This window comes from Nomia melanderi, chromosome 7 (assembly GCF_051020985.1).
Source record: "Nomia melanderi isolate GNS246 chromosome 7, iyNomMela1, whole genome shotgun sequence".
Classification (NCBI taxonomy): Eukaryota; Metazoa; Arthropoda; class Insecta; order Hymenoptera; family Halictidae; genus Nomia; species Nomia melanderi.
The window spans coordinates 14,894,779-14,920,102 of NC_135005.1; the positions used below are offsets into that span (position 1 = coordinate 14,894,779).

At 43.7% G+C, this 25,324-nt stretch overlaps 5 protein-coding genes across 8 annotated transcripts in view; 2 read left to right on the forward strand and 3 right to left on the reverse strand.

Moving 5' to 3' along the window:
• Positions 1 to 297, reverse strand: part of Myb (proto-oncogene like protein Myb) — a 70,191-nt gene extending 69,894 nt beyond the window's left edge. Inside the window, exon 1 of the mRNA XM_031972206.2 lies at positions 90 to 297. Coding sequence (XP_031828066.1) covers positions 90 to 109 — 20 coding nt within the window. The 5' untranslated portion in view covers positions 110 to 297. The remainder of the gene's footprint in view (positions 1 to 89) is intronic.
• Positions 298 to 319: 22 nt separating this feature from the next.
• Hus1-like (Hus1-like checkpoint clamp component) lies at positions 320 to 2,232 on the forward strand. 2 transcript variants are annotated; one of them, XM_031972220.2, is made up of 3 exons: positions 320 to 1,304; positions 1,403 to 1,809; positions 1,867 to 2,232. In XM_031972220.2, exons 1-3 carry the CDS (start codon positions 1,253 to 1,255, stop codon positions 2,230 to 2,232), a joined length of 825 nt encoding a protein of 274 aa, XP_031828080.1. In that variant the 5' UTR covers positions 320 to 1,252. The 2 variants fall into 2 exon arrangements, with proteins under 2 accessions (XP_031828080.1, XP_031828081.1); XM_031972221.2 differs by having other exon boundaries at positions 320 to 1,154.
• Positions 2,080 to 4,405, reverse strand: Nup62 (nucleoporin 62). Of its 3 annotated transcripts, none has more exons than XM_031972217.2 (6): positions 4,273 to 4,405; positions 3,959 to 4,155; positions 3,391 to 3,885; positions 3,165 to 3,267; positions 2,858 to 3,095; positions 2,080 to 2,786 (listed from the first exon to the last, which is right to left on the reverse strand). In XM_031972217.2, exons 2-6 carry the CDS (start codon positions 4,026 to 4,028, stop codon positions 2,424 to 2,426), a joined length of 1,269 nt encoding a protein of 422 aa, XP_031828077.1. In that variant the 5' UTR covers positions 4,029 to 4,155; positions 4,273 to 4,405; the 3' UTR covers positions 2,080 to 2,423. The 3 variants fall into 3 exon arrangements, with proteins under 3 accessions (XP_031828077.1, XP_031828076.1, XP_031828073.1); XM_031972216.2 differs by having other exon boundaries at positions 3,165 to 3,291; XM_031972213.2 differs by having other exon boundaries at positions 3,165 to 3,327.
• A 696-nt stretch (positions 4,406 to 5,101) lies between these two features.
• Positions 5,102 to 10,866, forward strand: LOC116425035 (uncharacterized). The gene is made up of 5 exons (XM_031972209.2): positions 5,102 to 5,251; positions 5,503 to 6,048; positions 7,901 to 8,246; positions 9,271 to 9,538; positions 10,155 to 10,866. Exons 2-5 carry the CDS (start codon positions 5,681 to 5,683, stop codon positions 10,673 to 10,675), a joined length of 1,503 nt encoding a protein of 500 aa, XP_031828069.1. The 5' UTR covers positions 5,102 to 5,251; positions 5,503 to 5,680; the 3' UTR covers positions 10,676 to 10,866.
• A 6,718-nt stretch (positions 10,867 to 17,584) lies between these two features.
• Positions 17,585 to 25,324, reverse strand: part of LOC116425037 (protein Wnt-4) — a 104,596-nt gene continuing 96,856 nt past the window's right edge. The window contains exons 5-7 of the mRNA XM_031972219.2: positions 20,346 to 20,523; positions 18,661 to 18,892; positions 17,585 to 17,940 (exon numbers count right to left, since the gene is read on the reverse strand). Of these exons, the coding sequence (XP_031828079.1) occupies positions 17,739 to 17,940; positions 18,661 to 18,892; positions 20,346 to 20,523 (612 nt within the window). The 3' untranslated portion in view covers positions 17,585 to 17,738. The remainder of the gene's footprint in view (positions 17,941 to 18,660; positions 18,893 to 20,345; positions 20,524 to 25,324) is intronic.

The following is a 25,324-nucleotide window of genomic DNA, read 5'->3' on the forward strand; positions in this document are numbered from 1 at the left end:
GAGATAGAGAGAGAGAAAAAGATAGAGACATAGAAAGAGAGAAAGAGAGAGAAAGAGAGAGAAAGAGTGAGAGAGAAAAAGAGACTCACCTCTTCTTGGCGAACGACATATCGTTCAGTGCTGCATCGTTCGCTGGAGACCACCCGAGTCAAGATACACGGACGTCGCGGATGCGAATTACCGATTATATATCGTCCCCGGTCGCCGAACTCGACAACATGGCCGAACTCACCCTCGAATAACAAGGATTCGCAACCTCTAAGGGGAAGGACACACGAGCGACTGTGCGTCAGATCGCGGACGTCTCTACGGCAAAGTGTGTACGGGGAACGAAGGTCGTGACCTTGTACGTGTACGCGTTTGATACGCTGGTTTTTGTTTATACGCGATACTTGACAGCGGTGGCTTAGATCTCTCGCATCAGCGGATTATGGGTCATGCGGAATTTACACGGCGGGGTACTTTTTCGCTCGGGCGTCATCGGAAATGTTCATCATCTTGCCATCTGACGGTGACACCGTCAACCGTGACGTTCGCTGTTTTATCCGTGGGAATTAATGTTGAATGCTCTTTTGAATTGTTGTGTGTTAACAGTAGAACTATTGAGCATTTAATACGATTGATATGTAAATGATTATTTTCAGTTTCTTTGGATGTTCATCGTAGTACTCGAGTGAAACTATTTATTTCCAAAATCATTTCGAAGATTCAATGCTTTTTAGGTATAACCCTTCAAAGTTTTTCACTGGAAATATTTAACATTTTACCCTTAGAGGGTTAACATTTGTGGAACTAGGAGGAAATTATAATTTTGAGTTGAAATTTCGAAAGTGGTCTTTTGATATAGGTAGAAATAGTGTTAATTTGATAATTATTGAAAGTTGAGTACAATGGAAAACATGTAAATTGAGGGGAAGATGGAGTTAGTTTTCATGGGAGAACGTCGGGAAGGTTAATTAAAACGAGGTTAGCTAAAACCAACGAAAAGGCCAGAACACGACTTACCATTATAAATTTTACGATATACGGAACTAATTGTATTTATTATTTATATAATAAATATGCCGTAACGTAAAAACGAAGCACTTGTAGAAAGTGTGTCATAGCGTGTAACTGTATTTTGCCAGAATGACAGTGTCATCTGTCAAATACCGGTAAGAACTGTGTTACGAGTTCCCGCGCAAAATTTGTTTTTATTGCGAACACTTCTAACTTATTGTCAATCTAGAAACAGTTTATTATATAATTCAATATGAAATTTCGATGTAGAATGGTAGATGTGATCTCTATGAGAGATTTTACGAGTGAGTTTATCGTGTATAATGAATTTCTAACCTTTCCTGTTGTTTTTTCTTTCGAAAACAGTTATATCCTTTAACGTAACAATTAATTTTTATTTTAGACATCGTTAACGTTCTTTCCCGATTAACAAAACAGTGTACTTTGAGAATAACGCCGAGCGAGTTGTGCCTCAGCGTTGGGGATGATCGAGTGTCGATGGTTTGGGCAGAATTAAGACAAGATCATTTTTTCACCGAATACGTTATGAGCGGTGTTACCGATGAACAAAACGAAATTTATTTAGAATTGGATGCGACTATGCTGGCTAGGTCACTGGGTTCTTTGCGAATGACCGCGAAAAGTGTTAAAATGAAATTGACGAATAAACGTCAGCCATGTCTGACACTCGAGATCGAATTGCCTTCGTTGAACGTCGAGTCGAGGCAATGTTTACATGATGTTCCAGTAAGAGTTATACCACGGCGAGAATGGCCGGAACATCAAGCACCACTCATACCAGAATTCGATGTAAATTCCCATGCACCTTACGTGTGGTCGTTCAGAATTAATTTTTACAATTTTCAGATATCGCTAGACATGCCGCAACTTAAGTACGTTAGGAAAATTGTAGAAAGAATGAAAAACATGAGTCCTCGATTAACGATGAGCGCGGACAAGTCAGGTGTATTTATGCTCAAAGTTGATACAGATAGCGCGACGGTTTCCACTTATTTTCAAGGTCTGCAGGTGTGGAGTTGCAGTCAACAGGATGAGCAGGATAAAATATCGGCTACCATAGACGTTAAGAAGTTTTTTATGTTTTTGGCGTGGGATGTTGTACATCCTGACGGCGTGAAATGTAACATACTTCAAGACAAGATCGTTAACTTATATCTACACTTGTCAGATTATTTGAAAATACATTATTTCATTCCTTCGATGACTACTTGAGTCATTCTTTACATTGTAAATACCGTTTGTAATGATGCTGCCCGAATACAATATAGATATTTTACATTTTTGTAACTTGTTTACCCGTGTTTTATTTAATTGTTCTTAACTCATATAACCAACTGGTATAAAATGAACCTTTTACAAAAATGTGTATAAATTTCGTATTAACAATTAATGAAGAATTATAATTAATTATACGCTAAACTAAAACTTCGTTCATTTTCTTGTCTAAAGTTCTGATGCATCTGGTCTATCTGTTGTATCTTGTGATTAAGCAGAGTGGTTTGTTGATCCAACCATTGCAAACTGTTCATGTGCGCATTCAATATTTTACCAATTTGGACAATCGGATCGCTGGAGTCTTGAGTACGATTAGCTTGGTTCAAGTGTTCTATGATTTCCTTCAAATCTTCTGACATTCGTTTTAATTGAGTGTCAAGGTCTTCTGCCAAACGGTACGTGTATTCTCGTTCTGGATCCGAAACTGAAAGTGATGCTAATTCTTTCTCCAGTGGTACTAAACAGTCTTGTAATTCTTTCTGCTGGCCAACCTGTATGTAATAAGAGAACTCATAAATTCTATCATTCTATGTATTTCAGTACATTAATAAACAAGACTCACCACATAATCTAATTCATGCTCTAATTGTTGTTGCTCAATTTTCACTCTTTCAACTTCTTGATTAAGTGCTACTATTTTCTCCCCATTAGTTATCAGTAATTTATCCCAAGCATTAACTTGTGCAGCCTGATTAACAAATACTTTCTCCTGTTCTTCCAATTCTAAAGTCCATTTGTTGATAGATTCTTCAAATGAACTTATGGAAGCTGGTTGGTTTGCATTTGCAGATGAAGTAACACTGCAGTAATTTATTTATTAATATGTAAATCAGAATATGTAAATTTAGCACAAGAGAAAATTTACTTACGTAGTAGTTGTACCCAATGATAGCTGAGTGCTAGGAGTTGTAAGACTTGGAGCAGTAGAAGTTTTGTTCAATGTAAACCCTGTTGTACTCGCTGCAGTTGTTCCTGTGCCAAAAGTGAATGCTGTGGCTGTAGAAATGGGTCTATTAGCATTTGAAGGGAAACCTTCAAAAACATTGTGTTAGTTTTACTTCTAGATTTAGAATTTTCGATCATTTGCTTCTGTACCTGGTGCTGCTGTTGTGCCAACAGTAAAACCAGTGCCTGCTGCCTTGGTATTTGGTGTTCCAAATGTTAAACCACTTGTCGGGGTAGATGCAGTAGTACCTGTAAGCGGTTTAGCTCCGAAACCTGATACAGGTGTTGCTGTTGTGGCAACAGTAGTGGTACCTCCTAAAGTAAAACTTGAAGCACCTCCGATAGGCGTAGTTCCAGAGAAAAGTTTAGGTGCTGCGGTACTAGTTGCAGCAGGAGTTATGCCAGTACTCGCAGCTACACCTGTACCAAATGTCAATCCAGGTGTCTGCGGTGCTGCTGTATTAGCAGGAGTAGCTGTGGGTGCTACTGCCTGTGTCCCAAAACTAAACCCAGTACCCTGAACAGGAGTAATGGTTACTCCACTACCAAATACAGAGGCAGTTTTATTTTGTGTCGGCGTTTGTGTTAACGAGAACCCTGTTGGTTTTCCTGCATCTCCAGCACCCATAGTACCAAATGTGAAAGCTACAAAATATACATACATATCAGACATCCTTCTATTACGAAATCTTGCTGTTGCAATTTTCTTAGATCTTACTCGTTGTTGGAACATTGGCAGCAGTTGTAGTAGTCGTCTGTGACTTTGAAGCATCTAACGTGAAACTCATGTTTATTATATAAGTATATTTCAGCTATACACAAATATATTTCTAAAACTCGGACAGACACTTGATCAGTTTGTTGTTCATTCACTGGTGTTAGCTGTTATTCATTATACACTTTATTCCCCACGTTCTGCAAATAATCATTCAAAATAACCTCGTTAAATTGAAAGGTCACCGAACAAGAAATACATATTTAATAAACGTCAACATTTCTGTTTGACGTAAAAAACTATTTTAAGACATATACTTGCAAAGCACGTTTCGCTGCTTCCAACTAACCGCGGGTTGGAACAAACGAATTTAATCGTCACGGATGCACCTCGCTATAATACCTTTCCCAGATGGCACTGCAGTGAGTCGTTTGTTGGAAACTACCCCCTACTTTTCGAAACAAAACCGTGTATTCCGTATTATTGCTATTCCATTTCACATCTGAAAAGTAACATTCGACAGACAGGCTGGCAAATCCTTCGCACAGAAGTCACGTTATTTTCATAAATGAAATATAATTAATCAACGAACTGTTCACGATACAAACCGACACGATACGATACAGAGGTTATACGACTTTTCTCTCGCGAATGAATAACATTAATCACTGCTAGTGTGTAACAACGTGAAAGAATGACAGTGCTTGTGTAGCACGCACGATTGCCAAACGAAATTTCAAATCCAGAGAAACTAACCTTACACCGAGACCGTCCAGCTTCACGGTTCAATTATTCGTCTCGTAACGGCTTATTGACCATTCATACGTTCTACATACGTGAAGGCATCAAACGATGCGTTACGTTAACGTCGCGTGATGAGAATACTCATCACGACCAACCGGAGCATACATTCTTTCATCTGAGGTCCAGCTAAACGTTTCCAGAACACTTAGCCGGCTCGGTGATCGGAACATCGCTCTGAACGGTTAATCGAGACAGAACTGTTCCCAACAAAAGTTAAACACTACGACCCACGCGATTGTATACGCTTCGTGGCGGTCCTGCGTCATAGGCGTGCGTCTCGCACGATTAACATTCATCTATTCCTCGACCGGCACGCGTGTACGTCTAACGTGTGAATGACTTCTCGCATCTTACAAGTGGAATACAGTGTGTTGTTTACCTGGCTGCCCCGCGGGAACCTTAAGGTGGCAAAACTGCACCGTGTATAGACGTTCGAAATCCGCATTGTAAAATATCCCGTGGGAGGAATAAACGAAACGGTCCGTTACGAAGGTAAATCGAGTCTCATATTAGCTCTTACATCAGTTCCTCTCGTTCGCGACCGATTTTATCGTCCGACCACGCTACGCCTATAAAAAGTGCTTCCAACGGACCGAACTTTCAAATAGTGATACATCTGAATGTTCAAACATCTTTTTTCTTCATTTGAATCGAGAATTTATACTGGGCAAAATTACATCGGATGAAGAGTCACGAGCGTTGATGCTGGTTTATCGTTTCAAGACGTTCTTTTTTACTTTCAGCGAACTCATTTCGAAATCTCGCCGATATCTGACGGAGAGAGCAGCTTCAGGGTAACACAATCGAGTTATCGTTCTCGTTCACTTATCGCGGCCGGAACGTCGACTTAATCTGCCGGATCGTACGAAAATTAATCGGCAGTTCTATTTTTACCGATTAATCGTCGACTACTCTGTCACGATGCACGCGCTCGTCGAGTTCTGCGCGTTTCTTTGTCTCGCTCACGCCGTTCGCGGCTCGTCATTGGTTGCACCCCCGCAATCGGCAGTGGTCGTCGCGTTCGAGGACGTCTACGATCTGTCTTTGCTAGCCAACACTCTGTCGGATCAAGGGATCGACGCGACGCTGATAATACCGGGCTACGCCGAGCACGACGTATACGAGACTTTGATCGATGTGGAAGTGCTGACGGTGACGGTCGAGACCGAGGAGTACGCGTATCCGGAGAGCAAAGCGATCCAGGCTTGCGAGGCTTTCCTGAAGGATGAGCAGATCGCGAAGAAGATATCGGAAATTCAACCGACGTTCACCATTTTCCCTGCGTTCAGGTATGTTTCGTCGGTGGTTAACCCCTTGTGCTATGATTTATTTCTTAACTATGATCGATACAGTTATTTTATCATTAATAATTTATTATGAAATGAAAGAATTTGATGATTATTCTATGTCTATATTTACTCCAAAGGTTGACGATTAATTATAGAAACGTAATATTTAATTTATATTTAAAGAAAACAAGTAAGACTTAGATTTGTCAAATTCAGTTTAAAATTTTCATCACGAGTCTGACGCGGTATTGTAGGTCAAGGGGTTAACCCTTTGCACTCGACAATATTTTTCATGAAAAATATTCATTACTTTCTGATTAAATATTAACGATGTTTTTCCCGATTAACGCGATTGCTTATCTTATATAAATTAACCCTCTATGGGCCGAATTTTTGTCCATGATCGTAACAAAATCTGTGCAGTAGAAAATTAATAAATGTCCATGTATGAATACGAATTAACGAATGACGTTAAACTTTCACGCCTGATATGTGACTTCAAAGTTACATGGGCCCACAGAGGGTTAAGGGACAGAACTATTTTATTTCGATGTTTTTGATACGTTGCACACGATTTAATTAAATTGAAAATATTATAAGTTTGCTGCGTCGAATCAGGTGGCGACTGAAAGGCGCCTCTCGAGTGCAAAGGGTTAACACGTGGATTGCCACGTCGGTCATCGATGACCGGAGCTTTCGAATTACTTGAAAATAGTTATAATTTGTCAGACAACTAATGTCCAGTGGAAATATTTCATAGTGTAAGTTACTAGATGACAGTGTAACGTGAGCATTGCGATATCAAATAATAAGTGACAGTTCCTCTTCATCTTTGTTACAAAAGAATAAGCGATATATGAAACCCTGAAGGTTTCCGTGGCAGTCAGCGTGTTAACACGTTCACGCCGGCGCGTACCACCGGTGGCTCATAGTAAGATGTCACGTTGGACAGTGTGTACCACTGATGGCTCATTAGACGGTGTGTAGAATGAGATATGTGGCTCGTCGAATGGTTTGGTAATTAGAAAATATTGTCATATAGTTGAGAATTAATTGATTTATTGATCATTTCAATATTTTTATCAATTCTGAGAATTCAGTCGCCAAATGGGAGAGTGGAAGTTACAGCGCCGGTGTGAACGTGTTGACGTGAATGCCGCACGATTTCATAGAGCAAAATACACAGAATGGAAAAAATATAATATTAACCGTTTGACTGCTGAGGATTTTTTGTTATGCCAAGACTGTTTGTAAAAAGGGAATTCAGTCGCTTTGTATAGCAAACCACTCGTGTAAAGGATCATACAAAATTATTTGTGTGAATTATCTAAGTGGTTTTTACTAATTTTATTCACGAAATGAATTAAAACAAATTTAAGTAAACAAGTGGTATTTTTAATGCATTTCAATGCATTTCAATTATATACTTTGATATTAGATTATTTCCATTTTGAATATTTCTCGATAAAATCGGCACTCGCCGAGTCACGCGACCAAATCACACTAATTCTCGAGACGCGCTTCCGGTTCAGACATACCTAATTATTTTTCATTACTATATATTTCAAGTATGAATTATTTCAACCGTTTATCATTATCAATTATAATTTTCTTACTATGTCCTTCAAAAAATAAATCAAAGTCACTGTATTTGAATGAATCTTATTTTCCAATATTTTTTCATAACACAATATTTCTGATCTCATTACTCTTAATTTTTTTGCATACGCACCCAATCATTTTTAGTAAATATCCACAAAACTTGTTTACCATCCAAACGGTTAATTTTCATTTATCCGATAGTCAAAATAAATAAAAGAATAAAATGTCATTGGAAATTTTTCGTTTGTAGGCACGATGGTTGTTTGTTACCATGGTCGAGGATTATCCAATCGATTCCAGTTATATGGACGCGGGATCGGGATGAACAGGTTTACGTGTTCGAGTACACGGGCACCGCTCTGCCGGTTCAGAGTGCGGGATTTTGGACGAGGTTGCGGACGAGTTTCTCCCGGAGGTCAATATTCTCGGTGGCCAGGGACGAGTACGCGGCGTATGCTCTCCGGATAGTGGGAAAATACTTGCCAGAGGCCGGTCTCAATTTAGACAATCTTTACGCGGATGTTCGCCTCATACTCTGGGGCGGTGATTCCATCCTGCGCTCGTATTTCGCCCCGCTCACGCAGCTGATAGTCGAAGTAAGCGAGATGGAAAAACGATCGGGCTGTGTGTCCCGCCTGTTATGCTTTCCTGGTAGAACGTTCCACGACGTTCGATTTGTTCGACCGCGGCCAGGAACGTCTTGCCTGTATTTTACACTTGTGCACATTGAAATCATTTGCCGGATGTTTCACTGGAAACACCATTAACCCCTTGGCCTGTGATTTCTTTTGCAACTCCGATCGAGACGGCCACTTCGTCGTTAACACTAGGTTTATGGAGTGCAATTTGACGCGTACTGAATTTTATAAACGTTACTTGGCAAACGTTTATGTCGGTCTTGGTTGTTGCAGTTATAAGAATACGTATCGTAATAATTTTAAATCCCTAATTTCCAAGATCTAAATGGTCGAACATCAATTTTTCTAGGAACAATAGAATAAACCGAACAATAAACGTCCGTAAACCTAGTGTTAATAATTTATTTGAAAAATAGAAAAATTCTAAGCATATGTATTACCTTTTAACCCTTAGCACTCCAAGTTCAAAGGGTTAAGTATAATAGTTGATTACAGAGGAATAATATTTACTTTGCATTCGAATGAACCGAGTCATATATATATTTGCTGAATTGAAAATCTTCACCACGAGTCTCGTTGTTGTAGGACAAGGGGTTAATTCATCCTGAATTTGTTCTTTATGTTTATTTGATTATGATTTTCTTTATATTTATGTAATGTTTTCGCGGAAGACGGGGTGTGAATATAATGTTTTATTAACACGTTGACTGCCGGTCATTGATGAGCTTCGGAACTTGAAAACAATTATAATTCATGACTGACGTTGAATAAAAATATTCGAGTGAATAAGTAGAGAATATTGTGAAGAATTGTGGTAAATAATTAATAATCATTACTGGTAAAGGATTGGTATAAAGTAAGAATAGTGGTAGTAAATAATTAATAATTATTCTTATTTAAAACGCTGTTTCCCGTGGCAGTCAACGTGTTAAACAAAACGATTTCGCAATTAGAATGTACATTAAAGGTTCGAATATTTTAGGTCGGCTGCCATCATTGCAGAGGAGCGCATCCGCTCCAAGGAGATCTGAACAAATCGTTGATCGAGTTCAGATTGGGCACGATTGTAGCTCTTTTAGATGAAAGTTACGAGACGTTGATCAAAGAGCTCGCGGAGAAGTTGCCTCAAGGAAGGGACGGCCAAGCGGTCGTTTGGAAGAAGGCGAAGTCATCGACGAAGACAGACTCGGCCGCTACGTTATCGAGCAATCTTTTTGTTCGCCCAACGGTCGATCGGCAAGACTTGATAGGTAGAGCAGATTGAAACCTTATAATTTCTGTATAGAATCCTGTTAGGTCCCTGACGAAGCTACTGATAATAATACTTTCATTAGAAATTCGACACTCTTATCAGGACAACGATACCGTCCACGTGCACACTCGTTGCCACTATTCATTTTAATCTCACCCGCTCCTTTTCTTTCTCTGGACGTAGGAAATGGTGTTAAAAATAATTCCTCAGGTTCACGTTACAAGTAATTTCATTCAAGGAAACATGCAGGGTGTAAAGCTAAACGTGTTACAAGTAGACGTCTGTAAATATGGAGGTTACAGTTCGAGTTTTTAGATTATTTTAACCCATTTTCTTTTTATAATTCTAAGTTACCCATGACCACAATAATGCATCGATCAAGGAGCTCCAATTGAACCTTCTAGACGATCAATTCCATCTAAACAAAGCGTCATAGAAAACAATATCCACATAAAAATCATCTTACAACTAAAACATCCTAAGCATATTAATTTACACAAGTATATTAATGTACAGAGAGAATGGAATTGATCAGACTTTGCTTTTGGAAGGGTTCAATTTAGTTAGACATTTCTCATAAATAGACGCCAGTAATAGTATCATTTCTAATACAGGTTACGGGCGCACGAGGGTCGTATTGAGTCACTGTGCCGACACCGAGCTTCTGGAAGCCGGGTTTCATGGGACGCCAGTGATATGCTTCCCAAGGAATGTCCACGAGTCGAAGAATGCCGTTCGCGCGGTGGGTTTGGGCTTCGCGCTCTCCGCGCCCTCCGCGGACGACGGTCGCGTCATCTCTGGCGAGGAGGTGGCGTTCATGGTGAACGTGATCCACGAGTCCATGAGTTACCGAGAGAACGCGCGGAGGGTTTCCGTGGCGATCCGCGACAGAATAAATCCGGCCGTCGACAGGCTGATTTATTGGCTCCGTTACACGGCACGGTCCAAAGACGGGAACTTGGAATTCTTTACGCCGATCAGCCCGGCGAGGACCGCCAACGAGGATCTGCAATTCTTCCTCGGCTTATTCGTCGGCAGTATAGTGGGGATTTTTATAACCGCCGGTTGCATGGTGACGCGGTACCTCGTCCTCTCGAAGAGGGCGCAACGGTCGAAGGGGAGGTACACTCGGTAAAGAGGCTCCGGCGCGCAAGACATTCTTTTCAAACTCGACCTAACGTCTAATGGGAGCTTGTATCATATATATATGTATATCTCAACCACTAGACTGCGGATTTTATGCATTTATATTAATTACAACTATATGCGAAACACAACGAAGCGACAATGAGAATCCGTGACGAAATAAAGGGAATTTCCGTTCAACCATAGCCCTTGTGAATTAATTTACAAAAAGCGTTTGCATCGAAATCCGTACTCTGTGTGTATCATATATGAGGTGTGGAGTCCACCTAACGTCTAATGGCAGGCATGTCACGCATCTTGATATGCTGATCTTATATAGAATATCTATGGAATCGTTTGGCCACCTAATGTAAAAACATTGATACCGTGAGCTACAGTATTTCTTCCTATAGGAGCATTTATAGGGACTGGTATGGTAATTATAGAGTATCGGACAAAATTTTGTTCCATTATCGACAAGACTGAAACTACCGTGTTACAACTGTACCGAGCTATCGCACACGGTCATTAATCAATTTAACAACGTTCGTTCAATGATAGAAAACAACGTCCGCCATTTTCTATGATCACGTTGCCAGTCCCGTACTGGAAACTCTGTACAATCTAACCCACCGATGCTTAAAAGTTTTCTTAAACGTTTAACGCGTGCTATATCTAAATTCTTCAGGTTTTATCGTTTAGCCGTTAATATTTTCCTCTCTCGAAACGAAAAGTAGAAAAGAAAAGAAAAGGAAGAACATCGATTATCGGGCACATCCTACAGCTCTCGTCCGTGGTTCCGGTTGGAACGGAAGTGGTTAAACACGGACACTTCTTCGCATATGTATTTATATAAATGCACGTAGAGTACAGGTACATACAAATACAAATGTTACGAGCTAGGGTGTTATCGCATTGCTAATGAAGAGACGTAACTATTACGAGAATACTTGATCGTTAAGTTGATTGATCGGAAGAAAAAGCTAGAAAGTACAATGTAGCGACGTGAGGAAAAATAAATTACAAAAATTTTCTTCTCAATACTGCGCTCTGTACGTCGTCGTCGTCGTCTTCGTCGTCATCGTCGTCGTCGTCGTCGTCGTCGTCGTCGTCGCACGAGTGCTCGCTCGTGTGCGTTTATCGCTAGATCCTTACAACGTACGGACGAATCTGTACCTAGGTTTAATCTCCTTTTCCCCTTAATCTCTTTTTTCTCTTTTTTCCCTTTTTTTGTGTTTTTCTCTTTCGGTTGCTTCGTTTCTAAGGCCATGTTCTTCGTTAGCAGATCGGCCGTTCGTGGTCGTTCAAGCGACGACAGATTCGCTTGTGTCTTTGGATCGCGGTTGATCCACACTCCGTCGTATAAAACAATCGTTCCGGACCGAAGCGATCTACAATACGTGTCTTATATGATAAATCGATCTCCGTCGTGAGAAATTGCTTCTCCGGCTACAAGAGGGACACGGGAGAACGCGTGTCCCCGGTATAAAACACGGCCCGGCAGGACAACGTGATCGGTACGTGTTGCTCACGAATAAAAAGGAAAAGAAGAAGACAAAACGGAAAGAAGGGGAAAGAAGAACGAAGGAAGTTGCGTTCTAAATCGAGAAGAAAACATGATTGTATGAGACGTCCGAGCTACGATGAATTCGGACTTCGTAATTGACTAGACTGTGGCTTCAATCGGCTTGGCTCACGCGACGAAACGGCATCTTCACGCGCGTCCGCATAAGACGCAGGGACTTTGAACACCGACGTTACACCGACATCGTCGACGCGTCCCCGAGGTCGTTCGACGACGATCGCGTATCGCCGCTTCGTTCCGGAAACATCCGTGTCCGTTGAGAATCTCGATCAAAAATCCATTGAAACCGTTGAGTACACACGTCGTCGAGGGAATATGAAAGTTTGCCGGCTCGAACGACCTCGGAGATGACATTAAATAAAAACCTACTTAATACCGTATTTACACCCTCGATTAATTCTATTCTTCCGTATCCTCGAATCTAATACACATATTCAGCGGTTCTGTATCTCGCGACTCGACTCGTGAGTACCGGGTACAGTACCATCCGGTACTCGCTACGTGTTAACCCCTTGCACTCGAGTGACTCTCGGTCAGATGATTCGATACAGGAAAATTAGCATCGATAGATGAAATATTGAAAGAAAGGGTTCCCTAATTTACGCGTGATTTCTTGATTTTAAAAAATCTCGTCTAATTAGAAAGTGTTGAATATTTCAAGTGAAAAACCGTCGGGTGCAAAGGGTTAAGGGTTATGATTCGTAGAGGGTCGATCCTCCGCGAGTTCTTAAACGTTAGGGATAAACGAGAACCGTCCCGACGATCCTCCGAGACGAAAGGAATCGTCGAACGGTTCCCGATGTAATCGTACGCTCGAGGATAATCTTCCAGCGCCGCGAGGCTCTCGTCCTCGGAGATATATCCGCCCACGCGTCGCGTTAATCGCACGGTTTCGCGGAGAATTTCGAGACGAACAGAGATCGATACGCCGCGTCTCGGTGAAAGTCCCTGCAGAGACGTCCGTCGGCCGCCGCGAATGGAAACTCGGCGAAAAAAGATCAATCGGATGTGGCGATGGAAAAGATCGAGACCTGGAAAACGCAGGAGCGATCACTCTCTTAAAGCTCCGGGTTCCGTCTTCTCTCTTTCTCTCTGTCTCTCGCTCAATCGATCGCTCTTTCACTCACTCACTCACTCACTCTCTTTTTCTCTCTCTCTTTCCCTCTCGACGCAGCATTCGATAAACGCAAAGAAACATCGATCGATCCGTGTATATGCTTATCTATGGATTCCATTGAAATCACCGGCACGGATTTCACCGGCGCACTACTCGGCGACAAGTATTCACTGGAACGGTATTAATGGGACAGTAATCCTGTCAGGATCGATGGAGAACGGGGACCGCGTCGTCCGTAATTGCTGCGAATGGCGGCGGTTAACGGGACGACGAAAAAGAAAGAATCGGCGAACGTTCCTGCCGCGGCGGCGTTCGCCAGCCGGAAACTTGCTCGAAGTCGAACTTCGCCGAGGTGCTTTTAAGAAACGGTTATCGAGCGGACACGTTTGTTCGCTCTTTCCGGAATCTACGCGAATGCCGAACGAAACCGGGAGATCCGTACGCGATCGGCGGCCCTCTGACAACCAAAATCGTCGCAACCGATTCACGAGCTAAAATGATTCCTCGAAACGGAAACGTTTCACGCGACGTTAACGGAACACCTGCAATCCATTGAACGTTAACCCTTCGAACACTTTGCTAATCGGACAGGCGGCGACATCCGGAACCATAAAAATTCATCAACCCCTTTACAAGATGCATCGATCTCATCAAACCTATCATAATCAACTAACAAACTCCAATTGACTACCAGAAACCAATAAATCAAAAACTGCTCGAAGATTTCACAGCTTTCAAAGGACAGTCCGACGGTTAACGCATCGATCAAATTTGCTTTCAGTGAATCCTCGATGAGAAACAGTGCCGGCGAAACGTCGACGCCGATGACGTCCGTGAGATCCCCTTATCTACGTATATACAGCGCGACAGTCGTGTGCACGTGAAATCTACAAAAACGAATAATAATAATAATAATAATAATAATAATAATAAAAAATAGTAATAATAATATTAATAATAATATTAATAGTAAAGAAAGGAAGAAAACAGTAAGAAGACAGTATATGTACAGTCATTGGCAGAATTGTTCCCGATCCGAGCGACTCGAGGCGAACTGCCGACAGCGGATACACGCGTCGTATCGCTCGCGGCCTCCTTTCCTTCCTCCCACCTCCTCTTTCTTTCCACTCTTTCTGCTCTCCGCTTGCGTATTATTTTTTCCCTCTCACTCTCTCTCTCTCTCTCTCTCTCTCTCTCTCTCTCTCTCTCTCTCTCTCTCTCTCTCTCTCTCTCTCTCCCTTTCTCGTTCTCTCTCTCTCTTATTCCGCTCACTTTTTCATCTCCTTTTCACCTCGCCTCGACTGCGGACTGACTCTCGCTCTCCGTAGTCCGTCTCGCTCCTCGTAACTCGCATTGTTCGCCGGGACACCGGCCGATAGAAGCGAGCGCGAGCGCGAGCACCGCGCGGACGTGTGTGTGTGTGTGTGTGTGTGTGTGTACAATGGATCGCGAAAAGTATTCTAACGCCTCGGGGCGAAATTTTGATGAACTTATTCGCCGGGTACGGCGTCGCGCGACTGCCGCCACCCGTCGCGACGGAATCGTTGGTCAACGGTTCTGGGGGAGGCGGGGAGCATCTGTCCGAGCTCTATTCATTTTCGCGCGTTCCACTTGATAAGAGGCCGAACGGCTCCAGAGAAAGTCGGGGCGAGGGGATCTTGTTACTTCTTTGATTCCGTTTCTAGCGACTCTCTGCGTTGCTAGCAACGCGACGATAGGGTTGAATGTTAACACTTTGACTGCCATGTTACCTAAATCTGGGTCACTATTCTTACGTAAATTTGAATTGTCTTGACGCATCGAGCCGAATTTTGTTGCATGTACGGGATATAAGAAAGAGCAATCATTACGAAGAATCTTGACTCTGCACACGAGTTTTCACGAGTGTTCGCCAGTCAAAGTGTTAGAGTTCTAGGAAGCCGATCGTGAAGTTTGAAGTAACGGTTGACACGAGAGTTCCATTCTCAGAAGATAGTACAGTTGCTAGATCGAGAAACTACATCCGACCGACGCGAGGAATCAAGATACAAATGAATATTCCACGTCGGCGCGAATACCATGGAACGAGAAGACAGTCGGGAAAGGACACGCATCCGAGCGGGTCCGCAACGAAATAAGAATTCTATTTCAAACGTGATCCCTGTTTGAATCCTCGCGTCACGGAATTACCGGGCGCGGAGGTTCGAATCCGCGCGACGGTCCGCGGTTCAGCTCTCCGCGCCGTTTTCAAGTAGAGCGCACACGAACGAGAAGGAGGAGAAGAAGAAAGGACGGAGAAGAAATACGAAAGAACAAAAATCCTCGAGCCACGGCCCGGACGGCGCTCATCGGGGCTATTTCGAGCGTAAATGCGCGAGCACTTTCGCGAGCCACTGCAGGCGCTCCACATTCAGGTGAAGACAAGGTGGTTTTCTACGCGCCGGAGAGCGCCGGGCGGACAATGAGTCGCCTGCACAATCGTCCGAGCCTTTTTACCCCGATATAAATAAGACTCTCTCTCGCAGTCATACGCAAATGTCGCGAGCGCGTGACAGAAACAAAACGGATGGAAACGAAACGAAAAGGGAAGAAGAATGGTCGTCGAGTGGCCTAATATTCACGCCTGTATTACTCTACATATCCCATGCTTTCCGGTCTCCGCAGTCGCTCGCTTTATCCGGACACTCGATCTCTCGTCCGCGCGCACACACACACATCCACACGTACAGACACACACAGACACGCATACGCGCCCTATATATTTCTCCCGCTTCAGCAGAAAAACCGCAAATTATTAACATATTGAGTTTCGCCGAGGGGGGACGCGACACGCCGGGGAGAGAGAGAGAGAGAGAGAGAGAGAGAGAGAGAGAGAGAGAGAGAGAGAGAGAGAGAGAGAGAGAGAGAGAGAGAGAGAGAGAGAGACGGGACGAGAGAGGAAGACGAAGAGAGGAGAGGAAGAAAAAAGAGCGGGGCGTGCGCGATACGAGCCGCGTAACAAATTCGTCTTAACCGCTGGAAACGGGAGCGCGCGATCTTGCTTGCGGGAATTTGTTATTTACCCCTCGAAAATATTTAATCCCCCAGAAACCGCCGCCGGTAACGCGACACCGGCCGCCATTTTGGATAACGCGCGGCTTCGCTCGGCGCCGACGCTGTAATCCGCGCCGATCCTCCTTCTTCTTCGTACTCTTCTCTTTATTCTTCTCCTTTCTTCTCTACTTCTTCTTCCTCCTCTTCTCTTCTGTTTCTCGGTCGCCGATCCTCGACATGCTAACAGCTCGCGTGAAATTAATGGTTGGTGCACCTGAGAGCCAGACTAGCATAATAAGCCACGTAACCTGCAACTTCACAGACACAATCCGTAACCCTTGCTATTACGACATTTAATACTGAAACACGGGTCGACACACAGTTTTTCCGGAGGGGGCGAATTCCGCTTCGGACGCGTACGCGCGGACTCCCGGTTCGCAATCCGTGTCTTCGTTGTTTCCTCGGGATCTTAGATTATCTTAGACGAGAACGTCGTTCTTCGTCCCGTTTCCAACGCGTCGAGTCGCGCGGTGACGAAACTCGTCGAAATCAACGTATCGTAACTCGCGTATCCAACGGAACTTCGATCGCCGGGGAAATTCATTTTCAAGTCCCGAGTCTTCCGAATTCGTGGCGTCCAAACGAAGGCGAACCTTCGAGGAGCCTGCAGGAGGCGGTCGTCGAATCTAAAATTCAAATGCAACATTGAAATTTGAAGTCCCACAGATTCCGGCGAGTAGGATCGTCGTTCGGCTCTGTCACGGAGCCGGGAGATCGGCGGGCGCCGACGGAAACAAGGAAGACAACGACGACGACGGCGAGCGGGCCCGTCGCGCGGCGCGACCGGTGCTGCCAGATATGTTCCTCTAACCGTCTGAAAACTACGCGCGAAGTCACCGTTGCCGAAGAGTGGACTTACGACACTCTGACTGTCAGGTACAGAATGTTCTAACGTAACGTGTCACACTTTGTAGCCTCTCGCGGCGGTTTTACGGCCCCGCGGCCGACCCCCCGTGAGACGGCCGGGGATCGGCCGGTCGGGCCGTGCTTACAGTTTTAACTTAAGGGAAAAATATATTTATATATACGTATGTGTGTCTATGCACACGTACGTATATACATACATATATATATATATATATATATATATATATATATATATATATATGTGTACGTAAAAAAAAAAGAGAACAGCGGTTGGTAGAAGCGCGGTTCTTCGCGGTGAATGGTTGACGGCGACCTCGCGCTGGGTTCACGGGCCGCGTTCGATCGTCGCCGCGGCGTAAAGATGATCCCGCTTGGACGCGGAGGGTCGCGAAGCACCTTTCGGTAGGCCGATCGGAATGCAATTGCGCCGCCCTAATTGCAGACGTGCTCCTCGCGCGTGTGCCGGCAGAGCTCGCACTTCACGTTGCAGCACCAGACGAACCGGCAGCCGCACTTCTCGGTCACATCGCGGACTCTGGTCTGGTACCCCCGGCCGCAGCAGAGGAGCCGGCATCCGTCCAGCCCGGGGGACGTCCGGTTGCATATCCTTCCTCTCGTACCTGGGATACCGAGCCTGCAAACCGGCCGTTTCGGAACAGTTACGGGGGTGAAGTGGAATTGGCAACGACGACAGTATTAACACGTTAAGCGCCGTGTCAGCCACTGACTGACGCTTCTGAATGATTAAAAACAATCGTAACGTACGAGACAACCGATGTGAGATAAAAATGTTTAATAAGGCAACTGATAATAGTAACGCAAACGTTGCAACAATTCATAAGTATTCCTACTTTTCTTTGCAAAAGACAAACTCTATGGGAAAACGCTTGAGATCTTCGTGGCTTAACGTGTTAACCCTTCGCGGACGAACGTCGACGTTTCGAGATGAAATGTTCACGTTTGGAAGACCGAGTCGCAGACGAATGATTCAAGTGGAAATTTTATTTAAAGACGATACAATGATAATAGCAAAATAGTTTGCTTTATCGAACGAACTAAGTTTCATTGGATCTATGGGATATAAGAAAAATAGTGATTCATTACGAAGAATCTTGACTCTTTAGTTTCTGCTTTATTAAGAAAACTGTTCCGACTGCATAGGTACTTCAATGAGCGTTTACTTGGCAGTCGAAGTGTTAAAAGGAAACATAGGAATAACATCTGCTTCGAATTTTTCTCTTTTTCCACTAAATTATCAACGACAAAGTCGCCGTATCGATCATAGTTCAGAAAGAAATGATAGGTCAAGGGGTTAAATGGTGGTTCTAGTGGTAGTAAACGACGGATGTCTCACGTGATATTTTTCTCGCAGTAGTCCGGACTGTCCTCGAGATAAACAAGGTCGGTCTTGTTCGGCCGTTTCAGATCCGGACGGGCGGGCCTGAGCCGCGCTGGTCTTCTTCCGCCGCGTTGCGCCAGTCGTACCAGTGCTGCGCCTTCGTGCAACGCTGCCAGAGCAGCGCCGGCCACCCTGAACGCCGGCAGTCTTCTCCAGCAGACGCGCACGCTGCACGAACCCGACATACCTACGGCAGTAGAAAATTCCGGTCCGGTCAACACGCGTGAGCCCATCGGACTAGAACAGAAACCTCTAAACCCGAGCAAGATTAACTCGTTCACCTGCGACGATCATCTTTTCTCCTCTCTTTTTCTGTTTCCTCCGTTCGCCCATTACGTCGCCGGCTCGACGGAAAGCTTCTGTTTCGAGACGTGAAACCGGTATCGCGTCGGGCAAGAAACGAAATCGTGTTTCTTAAAATAAATTTACCGAAGAAAAGAGAATCGTCTGTATGAAGCTGGCGTTCGATAAGTGTTAACCCTTTGCACTCGACAGGTGACTCTCAGTCGTCACTTGATTTGACACAGTAAAACTTTGATATTTAATATTAAACTTTGTACAACGCATCGATGTACGAAATATTGAAAGAAAATAGTTCTCTCCCTCAATGCATCTGAGATTCCTTAATTCAATCTAAGAAACTATTATCTGTATCTCATTGGAAAATATTGAATATTTCCGGTGAAAAACTTGTGGAGTGCGAAGGGTTGAAATCGTGCTTCGAAGAGTCAACCCTCTGCACTCGAAAAGTTTTTCACTAGAAATATTCAATTTTCCTATGACATTTGTTGAACTAATAAGAAAACACGTGAACTAAAAAACCAAGCTCAATATTTCAATATTTATATATTATTATTATTATTTATATATTATTCAATATTTCTGGCACATTGCACAGAACAAAATACAACAGAAAAAATATATTAAATCATTCGATTGAATTGCGCGATAGTTATCGCATCTTCAAGCTTCACCGTATTAGATAACATTATGATAGAAACGTTTACAAATAATCTAATCGAAGTGTATTCCGCTTGAACATTCAACATGCTAATATTCACGAGACTCGTAAATTTTCTCACATCGAATCAGAGAAAATATAGTATTAAATCATTCGATTGAATTGCGCGATAGTTATCGCATCTTAAAACTGAACGTCATATTAGATAACATTATGATAGAAACGTTTACAAATAATCTAATCGAAGTGTATTCCGCTTGAACATTCAACATGTTAATATTCACGAGACTCGTTAACTTTCAAGAATCATCGAGCAAGAGTCACCTCTCGAGTGCAAAGGGTCGGAACAAGGGCCGAACTCGAACCGCGCCGAAAACCGTCGTAGAAATGGCCTGAAAGGATTGAACGGTTCCGTCCTGGTCACCGGTCGGAGAACCAAGGAGCGCGTTTTATCTGCTCGATGCTCGTATCCTTCATGTTTCCGTGGGTGAGCCCGGCGGTGGTGACGTATAGAGGTTCTATAGCGTCCCGTGGGTCCAGGGTGCCCGCGCGTCACGCGAGGGTGACAGGGGATAAGCGAAGACGAGTCGAGTCGTTAAACCGGAGCGGAGTGAAAAATAAGGGGGCAGATAGCGTTAGGAAGATTTCTCGTTATCTGCGGGACGCATTAATGGCTCACCGTGACACTTGCACACGCGTTGCATTCTCGAGCGGACGGCGCGCCTGCCAGCTTCGCTATCGTGCTTCCTCATCAGCTGGCCAGCCAGCCCTTTCGGCCCGTGCAGGACACCGTCTTTCACCGGCTCCTCGCCGCTGTCGGACCACTCCCGCGAAAACTTCTCGCCGAAGTGTATGTCCTGCGCAGAAAAATGTGAACCGATCGTGACACCGCGCGCCGACCGCAGGGGAAAACGTACACCGGGGTCGGGCGCACGGTTCTCACGCTCCCAACGGATAAAGAAAGACCGCAGGCCGCCCAATTTACGGCTGATTTCTACTGCTGCGGAAAAACAAACGGTTAACACTTTACCGGCCGCTGTCCACGTATACGTGACGCCTTTTCGACGGCTGTTATAGGCCCCTGTCGCGTGATTATCATTCCGATGCTTGGATAGGAACATATCGATGCTATTTTTAGGGAAACAATCGCTTCCACTGTTCTCCCTTTAGAATTTAGCAGATCGTCTTTTGTTAAAGTCTTCTAACCCTCTATGGGCCGAATTTTTGTTCATTATTACAAAATCTATGCAAAATTAATAATCCACATATGAATACGAATTGACAATGTAGTTAATAGTTTCAATAATTTCATCAAACGAATATATTTTGTAATTTTCAAGATACAATGACAAACTTTCACGCCTGGGAATATAAAAGTTTAAGTGAACTGACTACTTAATTTTATTCACCACTTTCGGTGCAAAATGAAATAAATCAACGAGATGCCAATATACTGATGTGTTACTTCTGTTAGTTCGAAACTGTCTTTTGCCGCCTTCCCGCGTCATACTCGCCGCGCCAACCTAACGGCGATGTAAATGTGCGGCCGGCAAACAAACTGGAATAAAAGGAATTGAAATTGATCCACTAATTTCACGCGTATATACACCGGATAATCGACGATTCGAATAATTCGATATAAACGAGGACGTTAGACTAAAGAAAACACAGAGGCGCGTAGGACGTAGAGGTAATTCAAGAGGACGAAAGGAAAACCGAGCTACGAGGGAAAAAGAATAGAGGAAAAGAAGAGGAGGCAACGAGGAGCAAGCGGGGAGCGTGAGAAAAGACAACAGAGCGACACGTATAGATGTCTTCTGCGGGAGGGCGAGGAGAAGGCAGAGGGGGGAAGGAAAACGGGAAAAGGGAAAACGAGAGGTAGGTGTTCGGGACACGTGCTCGCGGAAGTCACGTGGAAAAGCGTCGGGAAAGTGGCGCGTAACGGCGCGTCGATCCCGGCGACGCGCCGCGCGAGCGGGACCCGCCATTTTTGCGGTTCCCCGGCCGTGTATCCAGTTTCCGGCGGCGACAACCACCGTGTGACTCCTTAACGAGGGTGATCCCCTCGGACAAATGTCTCGGCCGGGTCCGTTGACAGATTCTAGAGATAATGATGTTTGCCGACTCTCTCGTACCGGCCGACCCGGGCAAAGGTTTAACGAATGGGAAGTCCCGTAACGCTCGTCGATAAGTCTACACACGCGGCGCGTCCACCTTTCGCCTGTGACCGATCGCGCCTGACAATAAGACTGATCGTGACGAACGCACCTCTGCGTTCCAACGTTTCAGGAATCGTCGGGGAAAGATGCCCACTGGAAGAGACCTCTTGGATCTTTCCGAACGGAAGCTTGGAATTTCGGGACCTCTGCGATTTCACTGTTTCTGGATTTAAGTTTCATTTGAATCTATTCGATGTTACGGAACTTGTGAATTTGATGGATCAGTCTTTTGAACATTAGTCGATTTTTAATCAATTGAATACGCAGTGACGAACGGACCTCTGCGTTCCAACGTTTCAGGAATCCTCGAGGAAAGATGTCCACTGGAAGAGACCTCCTGGATGTTTCGGAAATTTGGAATTTCGGGACCTCTTCGCGATTTCACTGTTTTTGGATTTAAGTTTCATTTGAATCTATTTGATATTAGATTTACGGAACCTGTGAATTTGATGGATGATTCCTTCGATCATTAGTCGATTTTTAATCAATCGAACACGCAGCGCGATTTTCTGATTTTCAAGCTACAACCGCGATTTATATAGGCGAACGTGTCTTCTAGGGGCAACAGAGTGAAATACAGAAGTAAATCTAGTGTTAACCCTTTGCACTCGACAGTTTTTCACTTGAAATACTCTATACTTTCTAATCAGGCATAGACAAGATTTAAAATGAATTTAACCAGAAACCATACGTAAATTAGGTAACAAAGCTTCTTTCAAATATTCCGCGTATCAATGCAGTGTACAAAGGCTAACGGTGAATACGAAAGTTTACAATTTTTCTGTATTAAATCATCGCCTCTCTAGTGCAAAGGGTTAATATAATCTAGAGTCTGAACTTGTTCCCTTCAACGCGGTACCTTTTCAATTCTATTTTCGAATAACCATTTAGTAACGATGACCACAAACTACAAAGAATACGACGGATCGAATTTATGATACTAAGTAGTAAATTCTGTCGACACATCTGGTAAATTCTAGCAGGAAGCGTACAGAAAGAATCGAAGGATTAGGCTGTACCTTCGGAAGATGAATATCTTTACGCGGCTCCCCTCGATTTTCCTCCGCGTCCACCCTTCTTCGTGCTTCTCCTCCGTCCGGGTAGAAACTGTCGTATTTACGTTCGTGTGCATCGCTAACGCGCGAGTTACGTGGCCGATATGTCCGGTGGGCGGCGGGAGAGGGCGGGGGGACAGTGGGTGAAGGGGGCAGGTGGTGGGCGGGAGGTTGTTGCAACTTAACAAGCTTAGCCCCCGTAATCCCCTTGTAAGCTAGCAATGTCTACAAGGGGTCAGCCGTACGCATGAAATGCATCCGTTTACAGGACGAGCTTTGTCTTCGTCCAGGGTTAAGGTTTACGTCGACCGACCGTGGAGAGATCGAGACGACAAATTGGGGATGCCCGTGCCAGGGCAGTGCTTCTCCCCCGGTACGCTTAAGAGGGTAGCGCACGGCACGACACGGGAAAACGTACAGCATCTTTAGAACCGTTGTTTTTTCTCTCTCTCGCTCTCTCTCTCTCTCTCTTGTCGCGTTTGTTCGTTTGGAATGGAAGCAACCTAGAGAGATACTGAAACGCTCAGACTTTCTCTTTTTGTGTTTGAAACGCGTGTACGGAAATGGAAAATAGAATGATTGCGAGCGAGGGTTTATTATAGTTGTTTGTTATACTATGTGGAATTTTTTAACACTAGAACTACCGAGCATTTCACATGCAATCTCTATAGAAATTGTAACAATAGATTATTTTCCTTTGGATACTCATAGTACTCAAGTAAAACTATTTATTTCCAAAATCATTTCAAATATTCGATGCTTTTAAGGTATTAATAACTGCGGAACAAATTGAAACCAGTCAGTTTGACGGGCACGGTAGTTCTAGTCTTAGTTGATTCATTTTATCGACGAATGTCGATGAGTGTTCTTTAGATTTTGAGGTTAGGTTTAGTTTAGGGGTTGGAGACTGAGTTTCTATAGATATCCCGTCGGTTTTGATTTTACGGAGGTTGTCTGTTACGAGGGAGTAGATAATTCGAGGGAAAGAGGGAATCAGGCGTACGGTTTTATTATTAACCCTTTAAACTCTGTAGGCTCCAATATTGCACCAGTTATACTATAAAGATTTCAATGAATCTTAAAGAAACCACCCTAAAATTACTACATTCTCGACACATCCAAAGTTTGTACTAAGGAAAATAAAAGATCGAAGAAACGTCATAGCATTTTTCATTTTCACCGGAGCTACCATAAAAATTAGTTGCAGTTGCTGATAAATTACGAAACCATCTGGAGTGCAAAAGGTTAATATTTCGAATCCGTTTTCTCGTAGGTGAGATCGTCCAGAACCGAAGGGAAAAAGTGATTGATATTTTTCTTGTTCCTTCTCCTCTCCGTTCCCCGGGGAAAAGAAACACCGTATAAAATTTCAAGCACTCCGTCATAGAGGGTGGACTACCCTCATTATTCCCGTTGCTAATGGACCGATCTAAACTTCTTCCAGCGTGGCTGATACGGTTTAGAGCGGGCCACGATCCACGCGTTTATAGTGGCTCGTTTTTCTTCAAAGTTCCGTGGTCAAGCTCAGCCTCCCAAATGGAACGCTATATTTCCATGATTCGTCTCAGTATTCCCACCGAAAGCGGACAATGCGAAGCGCTGCAGCGTTCTCATCCGAGGAACTCGACGGCGTCTCGTAACCATCCGTTACCCGGCTCCTTTCTCGCCCCTCGGAAAAATCGGAGGACAGATGCTACCCTCCTCGTAACTAATGAAATTTCTAAACGTAGAGATTCGTTCGATACACGACAAACTTCCATAGAATTCTCCAGTAACGGAATTCGTTCGATCCATCCCGATTTCCTTCAATTCGATTTACCAAGGCGTTGGAATATACATCGAAGTCCGCCATTTTGCCGAACTCCATTAACCCTCTATAAGCCCATGTAACTTATAGTTACATATCAGTATGACATCTTGCTGATTTATTTCATTTTGCACTCAAAGTGGTGAACAAAATTAACCCTTCGTGGACGAAGATTCTTTGAAATGTGCAAAATCTTCAACGGATGAAGCTAAATTATATATAAATTGCTCAAGTAATAGCAAACACAGAAGCTACATGCTAATCTCTTGCTGTCCGAGTAATCAAATCATTTGCCTGCGACTTCTTCCAAATCTGAACGTTTCGTATCATTAAGTAATCAGTTAACTTCACCTTTTCTACGCTCAGTGAAAGTTTGTCATTATAACTAGAAAGTTACAAAATACATTCGTCTGATGGAATTATCGAAACTATTGAATACATTGTTAATTCATATTCATACGTGGATATTTATTAATTTCGCATAGATTTTGTTATAAGGCCCATAGAGGGTTAAGCCACGTCTAACACGTCAACGCTACATCCACCAAACAACCATTCTACAATCCATTCAATATTC